This window comes from Emydura macquarii, unplaced genomic scaffold (assembly GCF_026122565.2).
Source record: "Emydura macquarii macquarii isolate MOO-44397 ecotype Brisbane River unplaced genomic scaffold, CSIRO-AGI_Emac_v2 contig_1146, whole genome shotgun sequence".
Classification (NCBI taxonomy): Eukaryota; Metazoa; Chordata; order Testudines; family Chelidae; genus Emydura; species Emydura macquarii.
The window spans coordinates 6,796,593-6,823,967 of NW_027131283.1; the positions used below are offsets into that span (position 1 = coordinate 6,796,593).

At 42.5% G+C, this 27,375-nt stretch overlaps 2 protein-coding genes across 8 annotated transcripts in view; one reads left to right on the forward strand and one right to left on the reverse strand.

The window, feature by feature from the left end:
• The window catches only part of SESN1 (sestrin 1), a 120,935-nt gene extending 119,796 nt beyond the window's left edge, over nucleotides 1-1,139 (reverse strand). Inside the window, exon 1 of one of the 2 annotated variants that reach the window (XM_067546573.1) lies at nucleotides 540-1,139. In XM_067546573.1, the coding sequence (XP_067402674.1) occupies nucleotides 540-818 (279 nt within the window). In that variant the 5' untranslated portion in view covers nucleotides 819-1,139. The remainder of the gene's footprint in view (nucleotides 1-539) is intronic. The other variant, XM_067546570.1, reaches the window with a different exon arrangement.
• A 2,582-nt stretch (nucleotides 1,140-3,721) lies between these two features.
• The window catches only part of CEP57L1 (centrosomal protein 57 like 1), a 30,573-nt gene continuing 6,919 nt past the window's right edge, over nucleotides 3,722-27,375 (forward strand). The window contains exons 1-4 of one of the 6 annotated variants that reach the window (XM_067546768.1): nucleotides 3,722-3,739; nucleotides 15,203-15,347; nucleotides 17,725-17,907; nucleotides 19,152-19,273. In XM_067546768.1, coding sequence (XP_067402869.1) covers nucleotides 15,206-15,347; nucleotides 17,725-17,907; nucleotides 19,152-19,273 — 447 coding nt within the window. In that variant the 5' untranslated portion in view covers nucleotides 3,722-3,739; nucleotides 15,203-15,205. Of the gene's footprint in view, nucleotides 3,740-4,106; nucleotides 4,223-8,572; nucleotides 8,997-13,383; nucleotides 13,485-15,202; nucleotides 15,348-17,724; nucleotides 17,908-19,151; nucleotides 19,274-27,375 lie in introns of those variants that run through there. The other 5 variants (XM_067546767.1, XM_067546764.1, XM_067546765.1 and 2 more) reach the window with 5 other exon arrangements.

Here is a 27,375-nt window from a genome sequence, read left to right on the forward strand (position 1 = left end):
AAACTGTTATTTTAATATTTCCTCCTGCATGTTCTTATGTTCCAACAATAAACCCACTTTCCACTGTTCACACGGGAATTCACTTGCAAATATTGTATTTCCTTCTTTTTTATTTAAGTTTAAAAAGGAGCTGATTATGTCCAAGAGACATTGCTTCTTCCCATATAAAAAGGTGACGTTCTTAGCAGATAACTTCCTTATCAGTGTCATATACTTGTTTGATACAACTAAATTTTGTCACCATTTTGGTTACTTATGTGACTGTCTCAAGTTACATAAAGTTCTTCAGAAATTAACACTACTGTACAGTTAATAATCTTAAGAACTTAATGTAGTCATTCTATTAAGCAACTGAACACCACACTAATTTATAGCTCAAAAAGGAAAGCCTTCCTGTGTTTACACGTGAAAATGCACTACATCTTTATATTATTTTCTGCATCATGATAAGGGCAATGACAAATGTGAGGAACTCTGAGCTGCTTGAGAGGTAAGCAATTGGAGGTGTGTTTGCAGAAGGGGGCAATGACTCTTCTTACCTGAACACTGCTTAGGATAGACTCACTTTTCTCTCTCACGTCTCTAAAGGGACATCTCTTGGAAAGCATGAGCAGGCGAGCCAGCATCTCATTCAATTTGTCCCGAGCTGTAGCAGAAGCCAAGCGTCCTTCCGATGACTCAGGAGAAGGATCCTCCTTCGCAGGAGGATTTTTTGCTGTTCTCCTCAAAACAGCTTGCCGGATGTTTTCCAAGGCAGCGTCCCTGGTGCTGGCATCCCTGCTGCACAGCCCATCCCACCTCACCTCTCCTTCGTCCATCGTCCCTTGCTCTCTGATCGGCTCCAGGCCGCCCAAACCTTTAGCGGTTTAGCCTGGTGGAGGAGTTACGCCACCACTTCGCGATGACAAATAAAGCGCGGGCCCAGCCCATGGATGTCAGCTGGCCAGCCTGTCAGCCACCTACTTCTCCGTCTCGCTGTTAAAGCCACCACGCGTCTCGCCTCTCCGGGCAGAAGCAGCTCTCGGCACAGGGGGCCCGGCCTCCCCTCACCATGGCAGCGCAGGGGCGAGCGGGGCGGGAGCCGGCTGGCGAGGGCTGCGGAGCTTTACTCTCGCTGGAACCTGGGCAGCCCCCGGCGCCCACCGCAGCGCGGGTCCCTCTCCCCGCGGGCCCGGCGGCCCGTAGCCAGGCAGGGAGGTTTGCAATCACCGCGTAGGGCTCGGCCCCCGCTGCTGCAGAGCCGGGGAGCTTCCCATAGGGAGAGGCAGAGGCGGGCGCCGCTGCCACCGCCCCGGGCGGGCCCGAGCTGGGTCAGGCTGCTCAGCCCCAGCGAGGGGGCGGCTCCCGCCGCCTGGCCTCAAGGCAGCGCCACAGCTTCGTCCCGGGAACGGTGAGGCGCTCGGGCCGGGGCCCCCGTGGCAGCAGGCGGGGAGACGCAGCGCCGGACACCCAGCACGGCGGTTGCAGCAGCCGGAGCGAGCTACGCGGACCCCGCCCCCCCCTTGTGCCCGGAGCTTGGGTAGCAGAGCCTCGAACCCCCGCCCCTCCTCGCCGCCACGGCTCCTCCCCCGCCCCATCCCGCAAGGACAGCGGCCACGCCCGCCGTCGCCTCACTGTAAAAGCCAGCCCGTCCCATGCCCGCTTGGTGACAGACAAGCCTTTTCAGCCAATGGCGTCTCAGAGGCCTAACTCGGAGCCAATCACGATGACGAAGAGACGGCGAATCGGGGACGGGGAGCCGCTCCCTGTTGGGCGGGCTCCAGAGGGCGGTGCCTGCCGAACAAAAGTACAGCTCCCGGCCCACCAGGGGACAGCGCGGTATAGAATGGGCCGCGCCTGCTAGAGGCGGAGGAGTGGGATGCACTGCAGGGGTAATAGTTGTCTGAACTGGGGCTAGGCTAGAGGTTCTCAAGGGTCAAACGCAATTTTCCCACCTCCTTTATACCCATCGGGTGTCAAGTAAGGGTCTGATACCAGCTGAGTCAGGAGCTTTATTCCTGGCTCAGCCATTGATCTGCTTTGTGATTTTTGGGCAAGTCTGTTTACAGCTCCATGCCTATGTCCCTCCCATTCCCAACCTCTTGTGTGGCTGATTCCTTCCTAAACAATTCAGAGTAGAGGCTACTACTTACTATGTATTTATACAACAGCGTTGTCAACTGCAGTTGTTGTTTTTCTTGAAGCCCCAGCTCCTGGGATCCTGTGGTTATGTAAGACTCAGCTTTCATTTAAAAAATTGCCTCCTAACCACATGGGTTAGAAACTAGCTTGGAAACATGAATTTTAAAGACTTAAAAACTAGAAGATAAATAACCTAATTTTTATTTTTATATATATAAAAAAATCATGATTTATAAACCAATTTCATTATTTTGGGGTATTGGCAATACTAGTACAGTTATAAAATGGGTCAAACCTTGCTGTGGGTTAAGTTAAAACCTTGCTGAAATCAATAGATGACTGTGCCCTTCATTTAAGATTGCTGTAAGGGATAGCTAAAGGGGCCACACACAAAAAGTATAATGGAGTCTGCCTAGAAACTAGCACCATGTGGGCAGAGGGTTCTACTGCGTATTGTTCTGACCAACTAAAGATGTGTGTGGAAAAAAGCATAGCAGGGAGGCAGACAAGGAACTGGCAGAGACTCAGAGCTTGTGTACACTAGCACTTATGCTGGCAAATTTTTGTCACTCGGATGTGAAAAAACCACCCCTGATGCCAGTATAAGTGCTTGTATGGACAGCACTATGTCGGTGGGAGGTGCTGGCTGAAAAGATGCTTGAGATGTACGCTGGCTTGCATGTTTGTTTCTTATTTTTCTTCTCAAACGTCCAGTGTACAAAAGGAGAATGTGGTTCCTGTTCTCCAAAGGCTGCTGCATCTTCAATGGCAGAGGAATCATGGGAGAAAGTTGGGGTGGAGACTATTTAAAATTACCTTTTTTATTTTTGTGTTTCTATACTATTCCATTTCATAGTCTAAGTTACATGATGTAAAATCTACCCCATCTACTAGATAGCTTAAGGGATGTCCAGGGGAGCACGTTCCATGAGAAAACTTTGTGGGGGAAATAGTGTGTTTTGGAAACAAATGCTAAAGGAATTGTGAGGCCATCAGAAAGCACAATCAAACTGTTTCACCTGCGTGTGGGGGCAAATTACAACATCTAGACTCATCTTTCAATAGTCTCATTAAGTATTTGAGACTTAAAAAGGTGACAACTGTCCTGCTCTAAAAGTGCTTATTGTGAATCATAGACATGTAGGGCTGGAACGGACCTGCATTGAAACAGGAGCAAATATACCTAAACCATCCCTGACAGGTGTTTTTCCAGACTGTTCTTAAAAACCCTTAATGATGGGGATTCTACAACCTTCCTTAGAAATCTATTCCAGAGCTTAACTATATTTATAGTTAGAAACATTTTCCTAATATCTAACCTAAATTTCCCTTGCTGAGCATTGAGCCTGTTATTTCGTGTTCTACCTTCAGTGGACATAGAGATCAATTGATCTCTGTCTGCTTTATAGGAGTCCTTAATATAATTGAAGACTGTTATCAGGTCCCCTCCTTAGTAATCTTTTTTTCGGGACTAAATGTGACCAGTTTCTTAAATCTCTCCTAATAGGTCAGGTCTTCTAAATCTTTTATCATTTTATGTTGCTCTTTTCTAGATTCTCTCCAACTTACCCACATCTTTCCTAAAGTGTGGCACCCAGAATCAGAAACAGTTCTCCATGTGAGTACTCTACATCAGTTCCAAGAAGAGGGGGACAGTTACTTCCTGTGTCTTACATATGATGCTCCTATTAACATACCTCTGAATGAGTCAGTGCTAGGAATAACTATTCCCTCACTCATTAGTTCTTCATTATAATTGTCTTTACAAACCACTCAGTCTTAGAATTCCCCACCCTAGACCAAATATGTCTTTCCTTCTTCTACTGCATTTGCCCTTTTGATCAATATTATTGTTATTGCCACAGCCCTCCCACCTGAAAATGGTTTCCTTTCTATTTTGAATGAGCATTGACTCCCCTCCCCCATAACATCTTCATTTTCTTAGGCTCAGGAGTTTCTGAGCCTAATTATTTCCTCCTGCCTACCTATCTGCCAGGTCAGGTATACTCATACCTTCCTCACACTCCAGAGGGCTTCTAGTATTGCTTCTGCTCTAATTGGCAAATGCAAATTGTTGTGGGGTGAAACAGAAGAGGGCCAGGTGAGTAAATAGCAAATGGAGGATAGCATGGTAACATCAGTAGCTCAGAGCAGCAGAAAACAAACAGGGTAGGAAAGAAGATATTTATACTTTCTGCTGATGGGGGGGAATGTGTGCTCTCAAATCCTAAATTAGCTTTAAGAGTATACAGTACTTCTCAGGAGTGTGCCCTAAGTATTACAAGAAGAAATTAAATAGAGCTTTTTATGAGTGAGAAGAAACTGCTCCTTTATTTTATTGCAAATTGATAGTGAATACAGAGCAGGGAATGAGAGAGAGAACAAAATGAAAGAGGGATGCTAAAAATTAATTAAAAGAGAGAGGATAAAGGAGGAACCATGGGGGAAATGGATGAGTGATTGGAGGGAGGAGTTATGAAAAGGATTTATTAAGAAGGAATATGGTGTTCTATTTGTAGACAACTCTTTTATTTCTTTATTGCAGAGGGGGTTATATTTAATTATTGACTGATTGAAGGAAAGGAAATTTAACTATGGATAATGTATCCTAGGTCTATCTAGTTGCATGCTAATATAGCAATTGTTAATAAATCTAAGCTTATTACCTAGTCCCTCTCACTGCTAAATTCAGTTCTTACCTGTGTAGAAGAGTGGAGTTTAGTTTACTTGAATGCTATTTTCTTACAGTACCTAGGACCTTATTTTATGAAGTACTTATGACTGAAAAACCCTACTAGATATGGAATTGGGCCAATTGATTTATATTAAAGAGCAAAACTCTAAATTAAATGGGTGGAGAATTAGGCTCAGTGGGTTTTGAGGTTACTGGATACCTCACAGGATTGGAACCACATTGCTAAAAAGATTGCTTTACAAAATATTTGGTTTCCCCCAGCATTGGTTATTTCCTAGCCTTATTTCAATATACCCATGTAAGTAATTCCACTCCTTTCCCCTCTACCCCCATTTAAATTCGTCTCTACTAAGAGAAGATTGTAAATCTAATTTTTTTCTCCCCAAGAGATGTTTTGCATGAGTATTTTGGCTTAAGAATGGAGGGGTTTTAGTACAACTTCCACAATGGCTTGGTCAAAGGAGTGGGGTCTTGAAGCTTTCTGTTTTATCCTGTCTATTGTCAGGCATGTAACTTGCAGACAAATAAGATGACTACTCCCATAGGTACTCTGTGTGGTGGTGTTTTTATTTTTTAATTTTATTTTTTAATTCTTGCTGTCACTGAGGCAGTGATTTAGTAAACCATTTAATTAGCTGCATATGACCCATTAGAGGGGGACTTTGTTAGAATTTAAGCACATGGTTAAAGTTAAACATGTGCTTAAGTGTTGTGCCAACTCAGAGCCTAGCACTGATGTAGCTTTATGACTGTTAGCAACAGTGCCCCTCAATAGTCCTGGGTTTTGTGGGAATGTTCCTCTTTGACCCACAGCATGCCCTGTCCTGGTTGAAGTAGAACACTTCCTGCATATAGTGGTACCTGCCACTGTATGCATATTATGCAGTGTGTACTATTGGCAAGGATAGGGAGGGCAACAGCTTCATCTGCTTCTGAGTATTCTCAGCCCCCTCAGGTATGCTCCCTGGTTGCAAGGGAGAGCAGGGATGGGGAGAGATGCTGCTCCTGAGCATGCTGAGCTAGATGATGGGAACTGAGCATGGCACAGTTGTGTGAGGTGCTGGGGCCAGCAGCTGCAATGGGGATGGCTCCATAGGGATTGGCTGTGACTAGTTATGTCCCAATTTAGCCACTTGAAATGTTGAGAGGTGTGACAGTGGGTGCCCTACCATGTTCTAGCTTGTCTAGATTAGGGAAAATTGCACTGAATCAAGACCCCTTTTATCCTGGTGTTAAATTACACTGGTGTAAAATCCTTAGATTTGCTCTGAGCAGGGTTATAGAACGTGCTAGTTTAAAATGGTGGTGCAGGGTTTAGTGCAGGGGTGGGCAAACTTTTTGGCTTGAGGGCCACATCTGGGTATAGAAATTGTATTGCGGGCCATTAATGCCCCCGGAATGGCTCCAGTCAGGACACTTGTGCCCATGTAGTGCGAGAAGGGCGGGGCTGTGCAGGGGGAGCAGCTGCTGGGCCCATGTAGTGGTGAGGGGAAGTGGTGGGGCTGCTTGGGGGGAGCAGCTACTGCTTGGTACTGGGAGCAGCTCCAGTCAGGGCACCGTTGGGCCCACCTGGTGGGAGAGGGGCAGGGAGAAGGGGCGTGGCTGGAACTCTGGGAGGAGGGAGTAGCTGCCATGCTCTGACCAGGGTGCTGCTGGGCCCGTGTGATGGGAGAGGAGCCCGGGGAAGGTGCGGGGCTGGGAGGGGGAGCAGCCACTGCTGTGTGCTGCACAGCTTGTTCTGCGACCTTTCTGCAGACCACCTGAATGGAGCTCACAGACCACTTGTTGAGCTAGAGGGCCTGATGGAAAAACTCAGATGGGCCGTAGTTTGCCCACCCCTGGTTTAGTGACGGGGCATTCCCATGAGTTTAGACCTCAGCTTTCAATACATAAGTGGTGAGGTTTGCCTATGATACATGTTTTCCAAGTGGGAGAGAGCAGTTCTGTGCTCTTACATATCAGCACAATATTTAATTTATCAGGATATACTATGCAGCTGTTTAACCTTTCTCTTAGTTCCTGGTGGAAAACAAGGGATGAGGTCGGGGAGAGAAACAATTGAGACCAATTTGGATTGTGTCAAGAAACAGACATCTAAGCAGTCGCTTGCCAGACACAGTTGGCTCAAGGGGATAAAGCAGCAGCCAACATACTGGGAGTTTCTTGGTACTGCCTATGTTGTTGCAATTAAACTGAATTTCTGTTTTAATGTATCAGATAAACAGTGAGTCATTCCTCAGCACATTTGAGGTTTAGTGTGTTCAAATGTGAACAAAACTATGAAGTGTGCATACCCAACAGGACAGTTTTGAAGACGGATAGCTTTGTTTTCCCAAAAACAAATCGGTATCTTTTGATTTCACTCTCATTGTTCTTTCTTAAAAATAGAAACGCCTTACATTTTTAAAAGTTTGCATTACAGAAGTTACCACAGTTTACACAAATTGGTATCTTTGAAAAGCAGATCTGGTATGAAGCAGTTACAAAACTGGGTAGAAGATGTCTATGTTGCCAAGGGTGTGGACTCAGTGTTAGGCCTGCGCTGTTCCCCATAAGTATTAATGTTCACACAAAGAAAACCCTTAGAATGTGTTGTTTTGCAATACATGTTGTCCAATGTGGCCAAATATTTTCAGGCTCCCATTCTTACAACATTTTTGTGAAAGTTATAATTACTTGGCAATGACTGAAATCATAACTGGACTTTGTCTTTCTGTAGTTTTGAGCATACTTTTGGTGTCTAATAATTCAGGTATCATTGACATGGTAATTTGTGCTAAAGGTCTATAACCATGTTCTGTATTTGACAATACAGCTATTCTGTATTCTCCAAATGTTTTCTTTAAAATAAGGTAGTATTATTGATCTCCTCCATCTTACAGAGCACCATCCGTATGTCCCAAACAGGATACGTGATAGGGGCCATGCTCTAATCAGAGATGGACAATACAGTTTTGGATCCATGTGACCCAAAAGCTAGACTAGGTTTTTATAAGAAGTCATAAATTGTTCCACTAGCACTGCTGAAACTCCCCCAGTGCTAGTGCTATGAGGTGCTAGTGTTCTTGCCATCCAGTTCTCTAATCCCTACTCAATGCAGGGCAAGAGGAGTTGGTGGTGATAAAAATCGCCATTGGCCTCTGGACTCCTGAAGAGAAGCAATGGTAGCAAACTCTCCAACGAGGGAAGTGCACACAAGGCTGGAGGTTGAAGCTGCAGATGTTGTCTGAGATGGGGTTGAAAACAGTTTAGTTCTGTCTACACAAGCAGATTAGCCGCATGTAGAAGAGCATGAGGTGCCAGCAAAGGGTAAGTTAGCTAGTACAGTCAGGTAGGGGCCGGCACCTCTCTACACGAGGGAAATGCTGAAGAGCCTGGGGAATCCGTGCACCGCAGGCGAGTGGGAGCGTCCGAGGGCCTGATCGCTCCCGGGAGCTAGCAGCCAGTGGGGCAGGCTCAGCGACGACTCCAGCGAGCCCGGCTTTCCGCCCCGCCGACGCTACTCCACGCTAGTCACTGAGGGAGCAGAGGGGAGGGCCCGGGCAGCGTCTCTGGGCGCGGCTCGGAGAGCGGGAGGGAAGGCGGCATATTTAAAGCTGGGCCGGGCAGCCCTGCCCCCTGCCTGCAGCAGCAGCAGCGAGCCTAGCGCGGGGCAGGAGGCGGCAGCAGGAGCAGATAGCGCGGCGCGGCAGGAGGGAGGGTTGGTTCCTGTCACCCCCTTCGTCTCCTCCCTCCCCCCTGCTCAGGCCGGTGCCCCCGTATCCTTTCCCCGCAGCCCGCCGGCGGGAGCTGCAGCCCCCTCTCTGGAGCCGGCTGCCCCAGGCTCGCTCTCACACCCTCCCGGGGGGAGCTTGGGCAGGTGGATCCGTAGGGAGTCGTAGCGGCGGAGCCAAGCGCCGGCGCAGCTCTCCCTGCTCCGGCGTCAGCTCGGCCAGGAAACACCGTGGCTGGCCGGCCAACCCTCCCCTACTTCTCGGCGGGGCGCCCCGAGCAGCGCCTCGCGTCCCCGCCGCGGTTCGAGTTAGTGACAGACGGAAACCAGCCTCTCAAAGGCCAGCGGATCTGGTGGAAGACATGGACTCGGGGGGGAGAACGGCCTGCTGCTGGTGACATCCCTCGCCTACAGCGGCGGGAGCCTGGCCTGGTGGTGGCTTTTGTACTGCACGGGAGGTGAATGAAGGTAAATGGACGCCTCCCTCTCTTGTGGCCTCATGAGCCAACAGCTCAAACAAGAAGTTGGTTAAAGAGTGACCTGCAAACGGGGGAAACGGGTTTTGCGCCCTTCATGTGATCTGTTCAGATGGCCTGAAATGTTGCTTCAGAATAGCCCCCTCCCTTTGCCTTTTATTTTATATAAATATTAGGCATGTCAAGTGCGTGGGAGGAGGCGGGGGTGGGGGACTTGTTCCTGTTGGGAATTTTTCAGGCCTTATTGGAAGGGGTGGGGGATATTTGCATCTTTAAAAACAAAAAAAAAACCCTCTCCTATTTCAGCTGAATAGTTGTAAACAGCCCAGACTTTTATAGTCTTGGTCAAAAATCACTTCCTCCAGTAATTAACCAGATTTCAGTTGCTTGATATCTGTGATGTCTCAATTAATCCCCTGGATATACAAGACTTGTGCTTTTAGTATAAAACAGTATTTTAGAGGGAAACCTTTTCAGGTCTTCCTTATATACATAATGAAATTAAAATGCATAAACTAATTTTCCTCCGTTTGTTTGTATTACAAAGGCATCCTATGATGACTGGGGCCTCATTATGGTAGGCCCTGTAAAACTTATAAGAGAGCGTTTGGTGCCTAAATAGCAAGACTGGCCAAGGGGGAGAGAAAGGAAGTTTGGCAACATTAAGTATCACTGACTAGAGGGTTGCATGCTTTTTAACTTCAGTAAGACAAGTGTATGGGACATATTAGGGCAGGGCTCCTTGCGTCTCTCCACAAGTTCCGTTTTTACCACTCCCATCTGCCTCTTACAAGGACTTCCTGCAACCACCCACACTACCCATGTTGGAGGCTGTGTGCCCCCTGTCGCTCCTTCCCCCATCCCATTGTTTTTGTGCCCTTCCATTCCCCCTTCCCATATGCCAAGGTCCCGTTCTCCCCCCTCATGCACAGAGTCTGACTATGAGCTAGGATGTTTTTGCCACTTTAACTATACTGGAAAACCTCCCTTGTGTGCGTGCAGTTATAACAGTACAAAAGTTCCAGCTGGGAAGCAAAATTAGCCATAACAATAAAAGGAACTTTTTAGAATGTCCATGCTACAGAATAACTGTATTGCTAAAAATTACACCCCTAACCAACAGTCATACGTCATGACCAACAGTCATGAAGGATGTCTTCAGGACCATCAACCCAGGTCCGTAGGTTACTTTACAAATCTAGCAAAGCAGACAAACACTGCTTGCTATAGCAGACAAAACCACTGCTGACTCCAGAATTCAGATCCAAGGAACAGATTTATTTCAGCAGAGGTACAAAGTACCACTCCCTGCGATCAGTTGAGCATGGCCTGCCAATGATTTGACTGAGTACATACAGACAAGGCTGTACACAGACAAAGGCAAAGGCTTAAGTTTCAGTATGCTTTTATACCCAAAATAACACCATACTTTTATCAATACCCCTCTCTGATTTGTTACATAATAACAAGTAATAATGTTAAATATAAGATGTATAAATATGATTCTGAATTACACCCTAAATGATATAACTTGATTACCTACTTACTAACATTAACAAAACTATCAATCTTAATATTTGACAGGGTCTTTGGGGACTCTTTCTTTAACCTGATGATATTGGGGTCATCATAACCCCTCATAGTTACTTCATTCTTGTTCTGTACCCAAATATCATGGACGTTTCAAGAAGTGAAATAACACAATACTTGGTAAGCCAAAAAGTTGTCTTGCACTCCTTTCCAAAAATGGGTTATTCAGAGGTCTGATGAACCAAACTAACCTAGGCCTACATTTAACTGATTATGCACTTGCTTATCTATATATTACTAGCTAATATGTGATGTATATGATCCATTAAATTATGCCCTTACCCTTTTACATGAAGTAAGTTCACTTAATTATTGTCTCAACCTCCTTACATGGTCCCCTCCATTCTGGCAAGTTGCTCCAGTATCACCCAGTGCGAGGAAGAGTCCCATAAAGTCTCAATCTCCTGTGATTCAGGAGGAGTGCATACAATACTGCATGAACAAAGCATGAGGTTTTGGAATTGTAAAAACACTTGGCATTTTTAAAGCACTTTCAATCTGATGACCTGGAAGCACCTAACCAAAAACAATGAATTAATCTACACAATAGTCGTCTAAGGCAGGCATGTATTATTATCCCTATTTTTTGGATGGAGAAACAGAGGCACAGGCTCATTAAGTTCCCTATCTTCTGCCTTTTTAAATCAATGCAAAGATTCCCCTTGAGATCAAGTCTTAAATGACAGGTCTAATGTCACACTGGAAGGCTGTGATGGGGGGGCCATTAATAAAATCTTCACATTCCTAGTGCTTCTTTCAACACCAAGCCATGCTTCTTCCCTTAAATTTTACTATTCATTTCCCTTACCTGGAAAACAAATGAGTTTCTTTGAAGGGACTTTTAATTGATTACTGAACAGGCTGTGCATGTAGAGTAGTTAATTCAATTGTATTTGCAGTACAGTACAGTTCATAGATGAATACAACAGCTATTATTTCAATGGTTCCTTGTTTCACACAGGTATGATGTATGATATGACTTGTGTCCTTTTAGAGAGACACAGTGGTCCTCCTGAACTATTATACTCGCCGCCCATGAAGGTGGGTGAGGTAATAAATGTATTGGACCACCTTCTGTTGGTGAGAGATGCAAGTTTTCCAAAAGCCCTCCCTCTTTTAAAAGTGATCTTCCCCCCCTACTCCCCCGCTCCCCTGTTTCTGGCACCCTTTAGCTGAGTTGCTTCAGCATCTGCATAGCAGGAGGAGGAGTCCCACAGCTGGGCCAGCCAGTGAAAAACAGAACCACTTTTAAAACTGATGGGACCCTGGCCTCCCACCTCTGATCTGGTGTCCCTTAGCTCAGTTGCTCCAGTATCAGCACAGCACAGCAGGAGGAGTCCCACAGCTGGGGCAGGGATAGGGAGCTAGACATCAACCAAAAGAGCAGGGGCATGCAAATGTCATAGTCAGGCAGAGGTGGGACTTGGTTTTCCACATCCTGGGTGAGTACCCTTATCACTGGGCTAAAAGTTATGAGGGGGTTCCTCCTCCTTCTCCTCCTCCTCGCCTCCAGCTTCTTGTAGGAAACACTTTAGGCACCTAATTCTAGTAAGCGGCTCACAGGTGAGAATCACAAGCAGAGATATGCATCTCCTTGCAGCCAGGACTTAGGCATTTATGACTGTGAGAGGGATGGAGCTTAGCGCACATCCCTGCCATCAACATCTCCCATTGACTAAGTTAGGCAGCTCAACAACTATCATGCTCTGTTGTGGATCATATTCTAATGTCTCTCTATCCAATCATTGTACTGAGAATCTAGGTACCTAACTACAGCTTTGAGGATTGCATTGTTGTTCCTGTGAATTTTCCTAGGTGCCTGAAAGTTAGGTGGTGTGATGCTGAGCGTCACAATGCCTAAGTCCCTTTGTGAATCTAGCCCCAGGTAAATTTTTCAATTATTGAATTAAATCCATCGGGTATTAAAATCCTGTAAACTGGAAAGAAAGGATCATCAGATAATGTAATGGAAGCTTACCAATGTGTTCCTGTGCTTTCTGTCCCATGCAAGTAGAATTGTTGACTGTATTTTAGCCTCTGTTGCTTAGTAATCAAAATTGCATAGGGTTTCCTGTCCTGGAGAAGAAGATTTTCTTATCAGTAACACCTCCTGTGGCTGGTTTCAATTTAGATAATGTGGCTTGTAATCTATAGTAGGTGTGATGTAGCAGTGTTCTGTATGACAGCCTGGAATACGGTGGTTGTCAGTAGCAATAAAACTGTATTGGAATGTTATGGGTTGAAGTACTCTCCCGGAAAGGACAGTGATTTGTACACAATTCTAAACAAATTATTTGTACTCTAAAACAAGCTAATGAAAATTGTTAGGGTGGACTGTGATTGTTTGGCTCTCATATTTTAGGGAAACCCCTATGAGCTCTATTTCATTCAAAGGGTTAGCTGAGAGTGTCTTGAAATCATATATACTGTCCCGAAGATTTCTGAGCTTGATAACATCTGTTTAATAGCAATTCAAAACAAGAGGAAGGTATCCGAGAGAGAATCTCCAATTTCATGAGTAGCTTGAAGATGCTGCACACCAGGATGCTGGCTCTTTTTCTATTTTAAATGCCCTCTGAAACACCAACACTATGAATACTTTTTCTAGAAATTTGTTTCTGTTCTGAATATTTTTTCAAATTATTGATTCTCTTCTGGTATTTAACTTTATACTGTAAATGCTGCAATTTTGTTCTTCTTGTGGGTTGCTGCTGCTTCCTTTTAGATGATTCCTTTTGTGACTCCAGCAAATGAATGGTGTAAATTACTTTGTCTAAACAGAAACTACATTGCTGCTGTGCTGAGTAGAACTGGGGTTTATGCTGGAAGTGGTACAGCAAATAGACTTCTCTGGCAGAAAATACTCTTTCTGCTACACTGGGAAGAAGAGGTGGGTCTGCTGCTCCATTTTAATCTGTTGTATGATACCAAAGTTTTATTGCATTACTGGGCCTGCAAGTAAGTGTCTTTTCTGTAATCAGAACTGTCTTCCACTGAGCTGGGATGATAAAATTAAGACTTACCTAATTCCTTATTGTATTCACTCTTTTTTAAATTTAATTGTTTGGGTTTTGCTAAAGGAATCATATACTTGTTTGTGTTGTGATGAAAGCTGTCATCTTCTGTGGCTATTATAACTTTTGAAGTGCAGCACAGAACCAAGTTGCTAGGACCCTCAAGTTAAAACTGAAGAGGTTGAATTTGAAATAAATTCTGTATAATGCCTTGGAAATTCACATTAATTTGTGAATAATAATAAATAATAAACAGAGTGAGTAAAAATGGGACTTATGTATTTGAACTGACGAGATAGCATAGAGTAAAAAATTGGTGGCTAGTAACAGTTGTTACAAGGATTTTCTACAAACTCCAAACAACCCATAGTTACAGTAGCAGCACAATTTTATGAATTCATCATTAAAACGCTATTGTAATAAGACTGAATAGAGGTGAATTTGAGCTGCAAAGTTCTGCCCGAGAGTTTTGATGTTAGGCCTCTCTCTATTCAACACATGTATTTAAATAAAGCACCATAAGAAATGGTAAGGTTAAGAAAGCATGAAACAGTTGACAAATATTGTCTTAAAACTTGTTTCTAATTTGCCTTGAACAGCATTAACATCGTTAAATCAGAAGTAGGGTTAATACAGTACAAAATATTGTTTATACACGATCAATAATCCATCACTTCTGAAAAGCATTTATGAAATGCATTTCTATTATATTCTTACTGTCACTTTTTTTCTCCATTTGGGTGAAATAAATAACTCATTCAATGCTTGATTGACATTACATTTCTAATTTAAATATCAGAATGGAATTTGAGTTAATTATCCTGGAATAAATATTTTTTGGCTGAGCTCTGAGGGTCTACTTTCTTAGGAAGTTTGTATCAGACTAAATCACCTTGTCGGTCGAGATACAATATCTCAAATACAGTTAAACGATCTTATTTTATGCGATGTAAACATGCCCTTGAAAATCTGCTTCTGATAAAATATGGAAGGGGGGACTCTTTACTGGGTTGTACTAATGGGATTATAGCATATTTAAAAAGAATGCAAATCAATTTTTTTTGTTTGGCCATTATTAGGTTTCAGCTGTATTCAATTTTGGACACCACATTTCCTTTTGTTTTTTAAAAGGACACCTATATTGGTGCATTCAGAAGTTTGAGGTTGAGTGGGGGAAAGTATATGTAGGAAAAAGGCATGCGCATTAAAGATAAGATAGAACTATACTGTAAATGTATAAGGATGTTAAGAAAGGAGTCCATTATTCTTTGGTCAAAAATTTAAAAAAAAAAAAAAAATGTGTTTTGAATGCAACAAGGAACACTTTAAGAATGTTTAGGTAATAAAATAAGATGCCATGGAAATCTGTAGAATTTCTCTCACTGGTGATGATAAAAAAGGAATTTGTTGGGAGCTGTTTACGTTACAGTGCACAGGGAAGGAATAGGTGACTTGCTCAATGTTCTTTCCAACCCAAATGATTTCATCTGATACAAACTTAGGCTTGTCTAATGCCCTGTTTTGAGCTAGTTGTCAGTGCTATAATAGTCCATTTAGGAAATAATGGCAATATGTATATCCTCTCTTTCTACAGACCATGGGTTCTGAATCAAAACAAAGCTTCATTGGAAGCTTTCTTCAGCCTCCAGATAGAATGTTTGCTCCTACCTTTGGTCAGAACAAATCCAAGAAGTTAACAGCTACCACTGATGATGTGCTTCCTGCCCCAAACAACCAAGGTAAAGCCAAAAAAAAAAAAAGTGTTCTTTTAACTATTGAGCAAATTATCTTGTCTATTCTACTTGAGAAAATAAGTCATTTAGATCATTGAAGTGGATGCTTGTGTGGAGAGGGAGTAGTATCCCCCCGAGTTAGGGCTGTGTCATAGAAGTTGGTCTCCTAACTTTGGCTGTGAAATTTGTTTGGCTCAAAAATTGGAGCTGTGCTCTGAAGGCAAAGGAGAATGAAGTTAATCACTTTCTTACTAACATTATTTTGATTTGAAACTTTGATTTTGATTTTTTGTGTGTGTGTATGTGGCATTGTTTGCGTCTCTCTAGCTCAAAAACCAGTTTAAGCTTTCTGTATAGTAAGATCCCCTGGAAAACTTGACAAGATAGTACATTGTACAGAAGAAGCAAAGTTATAAACTACTTTGGTTGTGGATAGTTTTGGGCCCAGTCTTGTTCCCATTTATGTTAATGTGAATTATTTGGTATTAACTTTCGTGGGAGCAACAATAGGTACTGCATATGTATGGGAACATGGTTCTTTCTAGTGTGGCTTAACCATAAGAGGAACCTAAGGCTCCCTGTGTAGCTGACTCCTAATAGAGTTCTTACACTCTCAAGTGGTGGAAGCTTGTGTATGTGCGATGTTAGTTTAAAAAAAGGTATCAGACTACAGTGCCTGGTACACCTAGGGGAAGATCTAAGGTGGCTTTCTTCCACGTTTCTGCGCTCCCTCCTCCTCTCCCCCCCCCCCCCGTTTTTTTCCCCGAGTGGTACTTGACCTGACTGTACCTGACCCGAGTGGTACTCGGGGGGAAAAAAAGGTTGAGAACCGCTGCTCTAAAGGAAAGAGGAAGCTGGGGAGTGGGGTGAGGTGGGGACATTATTCCCTCCATCCCGTCCCGTCCATCAAGAGACTCCTCTGTTGTCTGTGTAGGGGAAACCTTAAGGCTTGTGTGTGCTGCTGGAATGTCACAAAGAGTGCTTAGTTTGTGTCAGACTCTGGCCCTCTGTGTGTAGGGGTGTGTGACTATCCAGAGGCTATTTTCTATGCCTCTGCATAGAAAAAGCTGCAGCTATGGTGATACTTCATCATAAGCATTTGAAAGCACATTTTTTTAACCACACATTACATTAGGGAACAGATACTTTTTTGAGATGTAAAAATGACTCCTCCTTGACATTTTTCCAGAGTCTAACTGTCCTTTTGATCGGTCCAAAACAATCACATGGTGCCGCAATAAGTGAATCCTAAATAGATTTTGAGGTTGACTCTCACCCAAGTGGCTTTTTTTTCAAGAGCAAGAATAGCTTAACATTCAAGAAATTGCCATTATTTGACAGTAGAAGCAGTTCTCTGTCGAATGAAGTAGACACGAGGAGAAAAAAGGGCAACAGAGAATATCTGTTAACATTCAAAGTAGCCCAAACTGCTTTTCAAAAGTGAGTGAAAAATCTAGGATCTGTTAAAATGTACTCCTCCTCTTTCCTGTCATCCATATAAAAATGCCTCTTCGACCTAGAAGGAATGTGCACATTTTGAGAGGGGGTAGCTGAAGAGCAGAGCATAAATCAAGTGCAGGAGTTGCACAGAAAAATAGTGTCACCAAGCTAGGATTAACACTTAATAACACTCATCTCAGTAGTAAAACCATGTTGTAATCGGTAGAGCACTGTGCCTCTGATGCAAATTGCTTCAAATCTCTGTATTTAGGCTAGTTGTAAAACTGGGCAAACAAGGCTTTACCCATCTTTGCAAAGTTCTCTGAAATCTAGAAATGAAAAAGTAACAACTATTACTCACACTCTTCTGGGAGGCATTGCTAGTTTAGGCATTGGCTGTTTAACTTGGAGACCTGGGTTCCAGTCTTGGGTCTGAGGTTTAATTTGCTGGCACTCCTTACTAGCATTTAGAGCGAAGGTGGCTGTGCGTGCATACACAGCAAACTCTAACTTAACTACGTACACAACATATTTGTTTTATCAGGTATGCATTGAATGTGTTGGAGCGCTATAGGACCCATTGTTAACTTTTCCAGTGGGTGCTGTGTCTCTTCCAATAATATGGTGACTTATTTATCCCATGTACTATCTTTTTTTTTTTTTTTTAATGGTCTTATCTACACCATTTAAAAAGCAAAAGAAGTATATGGCTTTAAAAACACATACACCATTTGGGGAATCAAACCAATTGTTTCAAATATCAGTTTGGGTTGCTATGTAAAAAGTACACTGTCATTTGATAACCCTAATTGGTTTTCTGAACATTTGTTTTTTGGGAATCAATACAGTTTTTTTAATGGCTAAAACTATATTGCAGTGTAGTAAAACATTTTATTTTAAAATCCACCATAAAGGCTTAACTTGTAATAATTCAACTGTTTAGTAGCTTTGATGTCAGCTCTAAAAACTCTTCAAGAAAAGATCCGTCGTCTAGAGTTGGAGAGGTCGCAGGCGGAAGATAACTTGAGCTGCCTTTCCGTAGAGGCTGCCCAGTATAAAAAGACCTTGCAGCATGAAACAAATGAGAAAGCTGTAGCACATGAGGAACTGATACAACAGAAAAAAGGTATCTCTGCAATGGTGATAATTAGGGTTGCAGACTTGTCACACTTTTTTTAATCAAAAATCCTGGAGCAGTCACAATAAATGTAGTAAAAGTCATGGGTTTAGGGGGAAATGGTGTATAAAGACACAGGTATGTCATTTAAAGAGTAGGGGAAGTATTTACATGGGGAAGGTGTTTGGGTCCTGCAAGCCCACCCTGCACTCCCCTTGCAGCGACGGCTCCTGTCTCACAGGGCTTGCCCATCTCCCTGCTACAGAGAGCAGGCAGGGCCTACCCCCCTGTGACGCCCCCCTGTCCCTTTCATGGGCCCTGTGCCCCTGGATTACCTGTCCCAAATTGGGCTGTGGCAGCAAAAGTGGTCTGGCCATGGTGCAGGTGGCATCTCCAGCTCCATGGCCTGTGAAACCCTGGACACAAAGAAAAGTCATGTTGTTAATGACCTCTTCACTGCCAGGACAAACCTGTAGCCATAGGGATAATAGAAATAGTCATACAGATATTAGTTCTCTCAGCTGAAGGAGTGCTCATGTTTGTTTTGATGAGCTGCTATCGAATGCAGGTTCTAGTTTCAACTTTGGACAGGACTATACTCCTCAATCATCATAATTCCTCTGTATTTTTTTTAAAAAAATTAACCAGTTATTGCCTTACCAATGGAGTTACTTAGAGGTTGGTGCTAAATAGGCTTTAGGTACTGGATGTAATAAAACCTATCAAGTAGCTCTTTCTATGAGAAGTATATTTACTTCACATGAGACCATAAGGGCTTCAGGCCCTCAAGAAAGGGAGCAACCCCTCAATCAGCCTCTGTTTGCTGAGGTTGGCTGGATGAGATGTTGTTTGGAGTCCGTTGGTGGCACTCCTAAAAGAATCAGGAATCATTACAGGTCCATACTCTGTGCTACCTATGTTGCACTCCCAATCTGATGAAAGATACTGAGGGAGCAGGAGGGAGCCAGATTCTGGTTAGATTTTTGCTGGTGTAAATTGGGAGTAACTCCAGTGAAGTCTGTAGTGACACAGATCAGAGTCTGAGCCTAGAAACACATCCTGAATCTTGCACATGTTAAAATACTCCCTGTTAACCTCTTCACTGGCCTAGCCCAAGAAACTTTTTATATCTTAAAAAAAAAAATCAAACCCAAAATAAACCAACCAACCTCTATATCTCCAAGACCATAGGGTGCTGGACAGGCTAAATGTGACTCAAACTACTGTTCTATACTGTCTGTTTCCCTCCACAGATGTTAGTGTGCAGTTAAGTACAGCACAATCCCGCTGCTCCCTACTAGAGAAACAGCTGGATTACATGAGGAAAATGGTTTTCAATGCAGAGCTAGAAAAGAAGATGGTTCTAGAGCAACAGGTGAAGTATTTAGCATAATAAATTAAACAATAATAGAACACAAAATTGTAGAAATGTTAAGATTGTACTTCCTGCATATCTCATCCTCCCCAGTTCTGTTCAAATTGGTAATGGCCAAAAGTGATTATCATCTGACAGCTATTCAGAGAATTACACAAAATGGGTTGCTGGTGTTGGTGAGTTTCTAATCAATAAACTGTTGTGTTCCTGTATCAGGTATGGCTTGGCTACAGTGTTTGCTTCTGAGCCAGATATACACCAGATGTGTTCATTATAAGATCCTTTAATGCTCTGACAGATATGGCTGAGGTTTGCTTAAATAAGGTATTTTATACACAGTGCCACTTAGTGGCTGAACATTATAATACAGTTTAGCATTCCATTACATCTCCCCCTGTAAGTTCTATTCCTACCATATACGCTATCACACTGTCTTTGAAGTTCAGTATGTATCCATCTGTTGTGTCTCTGAATCATACTGGTTTTCTAATTATACAACCCAAACTTGTAGCAACTTAGTCATCTGGCTTTCTATTAGTTGCAACGACTGGCTGTGGTTGATGCAGAAGCCAATGATGATAAGGATTCTACATCTGTTATCTGTTCTTTCTGAGGAACAAACTGTAGATGTTGTTTTTTGTTGAATTCTCCACTGTCAGTCTTGATCGCATATGATCTTGATGCTAAACTCCTTTTCTTTGACAGCTGGAGTTGTCCATCCTTTTTCTCCATCCTAAACCTGGCAGCTCTCTGAGGGATGTCTGTTGTAAAAGTGTTCATAGGCTCTTTTTGCCATTGTATCCAATTCGGCTACTGTTTCCATGTCTGGCCACTTTGGAGATAGATTCTTTTCCATAGCTGGAACAGTAGCTTTTGTCTTCCCATCAGGAATTGTGCTGGACTATATCCAGTAGCTGCTATTGGTGTTGAGCTGTAACTCAGAAGAGCAAGAAATGGATCTTCCTAGTGTAAGATTTTCCTGGCTGTCTGTACAGCTGTTTCAGCTTCTCCATTCATTTGTGGGTAATGTGGGCTTTTAATAATATGCTCAAAATCATATTTGTTCAGGATGACAAATTCTGTTGCAGTGAATTGTAGTCCATTGTCCGTCACTAGTTGTTCTGGAATACTGAAGTGAGCAACAGTGCACTTCAGTTTCTCGATAACACTTTGACATGTCTTGTCTTTCAAATACATTATTTCTATATACCTGGAAAAATAGTCCATAATGACCAGGTGTCCTCTGAATTTACATAAATCAGCTGCTAGTCTCTTCCAAGGCTTCTCTGACAGGTGTGATGTTATAAAGGTTCTTTGTATTGTGTTGATCTGTTGTTTCATGTGAACATCGCAGAGCTAACTTTATTTTTTTTGTCTTTGCTGATGCCCAGCTACCAAGCTGACTGGCATTTAGTTAATTGTTAATGCCCTTCATGGGTGAGGTTTAGGATTTCTCTTCTCATTTAATTTGGAATTAAGATGCAGTGGCCTTTAGTCATGAGTCCATTTGACTTGCTTAATTGTCCATGCACCACAAAGTAGTCTCTTGTCACTTCCTTAGTGTTCTTTAGATACTAGGGACAGCTGACTCTAAAGTAACTTAGAACTTGATGAAGTTCCATGTCTATCGAGGTTGCTTGTTATAACTGGTGTAGTCTCTTTTCTGATACTGGTCTGTATGCATCCACAGCACCCACGTATGCTTTTACATCATCTTAGAGCTCGTATATAGTTGAGTGTGATGCTGGGCTCCATGACAGAGTGTCTGCTACTGCCAGATTTTTTTCCCAGGCACATATTTAGCATTAGCAAATCTCAAATTAGCAAATCTTATTAATTTATCAGTAGACACTGGCATCTCAGCAGTTCTTGATCCAGGTCCCTTCTATTGATGAGTGTTACAAGCTGTTTATGGTCTGTTATTAGCATAAGCAAATCCAATCCATACAGATATCTGTTTAATAAAATGCATGCCCATACGTTTGCCAGGCACTCCTTTTCAATCGGTTCATATCTTTTTTTCTGTTTCAGTCAGAGTGCAAGAGCAAAATACAACTGGCTTCAACTCATCATGTTGCAACAATACCCCCAAGGCCATAGCTTCTTGCATCTTCACTGACCATTGTGGGTTTGTTCACATTGTAGTACTTGAGAACTGGAGCTGTTGAGATTATTTCTTTTACCTTTTTGAAGGCAATGTCTTGATTTGACCCCAATAGCCAAGAAGTGTTGGATTTTAATAATTCATTCAGTGGTTTGGTCACTGTAGGAAGATCTTATAGGTATCAATCAAGGTAGTTTACCATCCCCAGTATACATCTCCGTTCTGGTACGTTAGTTGGTGCATTCAGTTCTCAAATTGCTTTTACTTTCTCAGGACTAGGACTGATTCCATCTTTGTCTGTCCCAAAAGCTTGATTTTTGGGTAGGCAGTAAACATATTTTTCCCTTGTTTAGCATCAGTCCAGACTCACTGACTAAGTTTAGGACTCGTTGAGGGTTTTGTTGTGTTCTTCCATTGAAGATCCATAAATCAGAATATTTTACATGAAAACGAACACAAATGGTGGTAGTTCTTCTATTTTCTTTGGAAAATTTCAGATGCACTGGTAATCCCAAAGGTAATCTTCATAACCAAAATCTCCCAAAGGTTGTGATAAATGTTGTCAGATGAGTACTTTCTCTGGCTAATGGAATTTGTCAGTGTCTGCTCAAGGCATCCATCTTAGAGGTTACTGTAGCTTCTTTCACTTTGGGGAGGAAGTCCTCCAGTGTTGGGAACATATATTTTTCTCTTACAGCTGCTTCATATAAGATGCACACAGATTGATATTTTCCCATTTTTTTAAATAACTGGTACTATTAGGGCACATCATGCTGCTGGCTCAGAGATTTCCCGATTGTGCCAATCTCTTCCATTCTCTTTAGCTCAGTTTCCACTTTATGAAATAATGGGATAGGAATCCTATAAGGTGCAAGTACACTATATGGGTCAGCATTGTCTCTGAAGGTTATTTGTACTGAATCTCCTTGCAAAAGTCCAACATCACCAAATATTACATTGTGTTCTTCGACCTTTCTCTATAGGCCCATGCTGGCTGCCACGCTGCAGCTGAGAAGGTTGTTGTTCTGTAATTCTTTAATCACATACACTCTGAATGCATAGCTTTTGTCTCAGTAAGTTGTTTCTATGGTGAACAAGCCCAAACAGTTCAGAGTACCTTCAGGGCTGTGTGTCAGGTGACTTCAATTCTATGAGAGATTGAAGATGATTGCAAGTACCTTCTGAGATTATTGTGACCTCTGCTCCTGAGTCCATTTTAAACACAAAAGTCTCACCACAAATATTCAGTTTTGCTCTCCAGGCAGGTTCTGTGTCGTCACAAGTGTTTAGATCCCAGAAACAATGGCTCTTGATTGTCTGTAATATCAGCCAACTCCCTGACTGCTTTTGCTGCGGCAAACAGCTGCAAAATACTCATATTTCATGCATTTATTACACTGTGTGCCTCTGACTGGACATGCGTCATCTCTTGGGATATGACTTTTTTTCCATGCCTTGTGCATGTAGGTTGGAATTTGTCTCTCTTAGCCTGGGAATTCTCTCCCCTTGCCCCAGGGATTTTATGATGATGACTTTTAACATTCAAGAGTCTGTTTTTAGAGTTCTTAAGCTAGTTTCATGGTTTTCAAGTTGCTCTTGTGTTGTGTTCTGTTTGACTAGTTCGCATTGCTTTGCTCTATATAGCTATGACTAGGGTTGAGTCTGTCATCAGAGTAGCTGCTGTGAAAGATTTTCATCTGTTAACTTAACCCAATAACCAGCCTCTGTCTGATTATTTTCATGTTTTGCATTCCCAAAATCACAATTTTCAGCCAATGCATGCAGAGTTCTTATAAAACGTTCAGCATTTTTCCCTGGTTCTTGAATTCGCTGGTGAAAACATGCTCTTTCATAAACCACATTTCTCTGAGTCATAAAGTGTGCATCAAACATAGCCAGAACTCTTTCATAGTCATCTTTATGACTGTCTTCTGTAAAGAGGATTTAAAAAGTTACTCTGTCTGCTTCCCCATAAATTAAAGGAGATAGCTGTATATTTTCAGTTTTCTAGTGGAGCGTTTTTTGTAATTCAGAATCTTGCAAAATACTGCCTCTTGACTGTCCGTAGTGCAGGTTTGTCAAAGCTGAAGTTCTCTGGGGCACTGAAGAGTGGCATGTTGATGATATCCTGCAACCTTTCTTGCTTTGTTCCTTCTGTTCTTCTCTGGCTCTAGTTTACTTCTGACACCATGGCGTGTTCCTATATGAGATATTGACTGGCTACAGAGCTTGCATCTGTGCAAGATACATACCATGTGTTCATTATAAGATCCTTTAATGCTCTGCCAGATATGGCTGAAGTTAGCTTAAATAAGGAATTTTACACACACTGCCATGTAATGGCTGAACTGTGTAACAGAATTTATCATTCCTTTACATAAGCCCATGATATCTGGGGGGAGGGAGGCAGGAGGGAACATGCAAACTGAGACTTTTGTTGACAAACACTTTGTAAAGTGGCCAGAGAATGCGTGAGCAAAGTGGCAGCCTGGACCTGGAGGAATAGGAAAATAGCTGACCCTAATAGTCCTGACCTAAGTTATTCATAGTTTATGGACCTACACAGATATCGAATACTTGGTGCCTCTAATATTCCAGTGCCCTAGACAATTGCCTCTTCAGCCTGTATGGTAGAGTAGGTGGATCTGGTTGAGATTCAGCCACAGCTCAGCCCTAGGGAATCTAGGCCTGTTGCTACTTGTACTCCGCACATTCTGTGGGCAAACTGACATAACAGCCATACTGGGTCAGACCAATGGTCCATCTAGCCCAGTATCTTGTGTTCAGACAGTGGCAGATGCCAGATGCTTTAGAGAACAGAACAGGGCAGTTACTGAGTGATCCATCCCCTGTCGTCCACTTCTGGCAGTTAGAGGCTTAGGACACCCAGAGCATGGATTTGCATCCCTGGCCATCATGGCTAATAGCCATTGATGACTCTAGCCTCCATGAATTGAGCTAATTATTTTTTGAACCCACTTATAGTTTTGGCCTTCACCACATCCCTTAGCAACAAGTTCCACAAGTTGACTGTGCATTGTGTGAAGAAATACTTCCTTTTGTTTGCTTCAAACCTGCTGCCTATTAATTTCATTGGGTTACCCCTGGTTCATGTGTTATGTGGAGCAGCAAGTAACACTTCCTAATTTACTTTCTCCACACTATTCATGATTTTATAGGCCTCTGTCATATTCCCCCTTAGTCATGTCTCTTCCAGTTTGAAAAGTTCTTTTTAATCTCTCCTCATCTGGAACTTGTTCCATACTCCTAATAATTTTTGTTGCCCTTTTCTGTGCCTTTTCCAATTCTAATATATATATATTTTCAGATGCAGTGGCCAGAACTGCATGCAGTATTTAAGGTGTGGATGTACCATGTATTTATATAGCAGCATTATGATATTTTTCTCTTATCTGTCCCTTTTCTAATGGGTCCTAATATTGTTAGCATTTTTGACTGCCATCTGTACACTGTGCGGATATTTTCAGAGAACTATCTACATTGACTCCAAGATCTTTCTTGAGTGGTAACAGCTAATTTAGACCTCATCATTTTGTGTGCATAGTTGGGATTATGTTTTCCAGTGTGCATTACTTTGCATTTATCAACATTGAATTTCATCTGCCATTTTGTTGCCCAGTCACCCAGTTTAATGAGATGCCTTTGTAACTCTAAGTTTAGCCCAAAGCAGACTGCAATCTTGAGTAATTTTGTATCATCTGCAACTTTTGCTACCTCACTGTTTACCCCCCTTTCCAGAACATTTATGGATATGTTGAACAGCACTAGGCCCTGTACAGATCCCTGGTTGTGACACCTCTATTTACCTTTCTCCATTCTGAAAGCTGACGGTTTATTCCTACCCTTTGTTTCCTGTCTTTTTAAACCAGTTACTAATCCAGGAGAGGACCTTCCCTCTTATCCCATGACTTCTTACTTTGTTTCAGAGCCTTTGGTGAGGGACCTTGTCAAAGGTTTTCTGAAAGTTCACGAATACTGTATCCCCTGGATCACCCTTTCCCACATTTGTTGACCCCCCTCAAAGAATACGAATAGGTTGAGGTATGATTTCCCATTACAAAAGCCGTATTGACTCTTCCCCCAACAAATCGTATTCATCTCTGTGTTTGATAATTCTGTTCTTTACTATAGTTTCAACCAATTTGTCTGGTACTGATTTGGTATTATTTTGCTGTTAGTTTTTTTTAATCTCTTGCAACTTGCTCTTTAGATTCTTTTTTGGCCTGCCTAATTATACTTTTACATTTGACTTCCCAGAGTTTATGCTCCTTTCTATTTTCCTCAGTAGGATTTGACTTTCAATTTTTAAAGGGTTGCTTATTGCCTCAAACAGCTTCTTTTACTCTGTCTAACACAGGGGCATTTTTTAGTCCTCTTACTTTGTTCTTTAATTTGGAGTATACATTTAATTTGAGCTTCTATTATGATAGCTTTTAACAAGTTTCTGTGCAGCTTGCAGGCATTTCACTCTTGTGTGGCTGTACCTTTTAATTTCTGTTTAACTAGTTTCTTTATTTTTGTGTGGTTCTCCTTTCAGAAGTTAAATTCTACTGTGGTAGGCTTCTCTAGTATTTTTCCTTCCACAAAGATGTTAAATTTAATTATATTATGGTCACTATTACTGAGCAGGTTAGCTATATTCACCTCTTGGACCAGATCCTGTACTCCACTTAGGACTAAATCAAGAATTTCCTCAACCCTGGTGGGTTCCTGGACTAGCGGCTCCAAGAAGTGGTCATTAATGGTATCTAGAATTTTTATCTCTGCATCCTGTCCTGAGATGACACGTTCCCCATTCAGTATGGGGATAGTTGTAAACTCCCATTATTATTATAGCCTCTCTCATCTCCCTGAGCACAGGGCCCAAGCATAATTTTTTCAGGCCCAATACAAACTTGTAACACAGGCTGCCTCCCACACATACACCACAATCCCTCATCCCATACATACAATCTTCATGAGCCATGAAAAAAGTTTGAATTCTGAAATTACTGTTACATATTCTACATTTCTGAAAAATGTCCCCCCCCCCCTTTTGCTATTTTTGTTTAACATAACACCCAGCCTGAGAGTCCTACAAGTTTGCTGACTATTTTGTAACTTTTTGATCATTATAAAGGTATTATATCCTGTCAATGTCTTGATTTTGTTCATCTGCTTCCCTGGTTAGTTAGTATATTGCCTGACTGCAGAAAGGCCTTGTCTGATTTGAAAAACTGGAGGATAGATTGGTGTCCTTTAGCTTATTTTAGTTCCCTTTCTTTTACCTCCTTACATTTCTGGCTGCTTGATTTGTATTTATAGCCACCACCAGACATGGCAGTGTGGGGTGTGTATGTGACTGGTGAGTGAATTAGACACTTACTCACATAGGATTTGGAGGCCCATAATATACCAGAAGAAGCAGCAGCAGCACTGGCTCCCACTATCTTATGGTGCTTTGCATTGCCCCTCCCACCAGCTGTCCCTCCCTTCTGCCTATGCACAAAGAACTCTGGGGCGGGTAGTTCTTGATCTTGATATGATAGATCATGTCACAGAGAGGAGCACAAATCTCTCTATCTCTGAAACTAGGACTTGTAGTTTAAGACTAACTGCACACGCACACACTCTATTCTAGAGAAGGGCCTGGGCTGGGCTAGCAGGCCCAGCAAGTTCTGTTCAGAATGTTGCTTAAGACTTCTCTAACACTGCTTCTGAGTGGCTCCAGCAAATCTCACAAGATCTGGACAATAGATATATAGTTACAGGGAAATAAGTTTCTATAAATATCCTCAGGCATGATCTACAATTTAGCTTCAATTTTCTCCCCGTGGTAATGGGGGTTGCAGCCTGGGCCGGGCCCCCCAGAGTCTCTAGGCCCTGGCAAAGTGTACCCTTTTCACCCCCTTGTGGGGGCCCTGCCTGAGCATTTCACAATCACCATCCTAGTCAGGTTATCAGCAGTGTATTCCTATTGATATACTCTTATTATTCA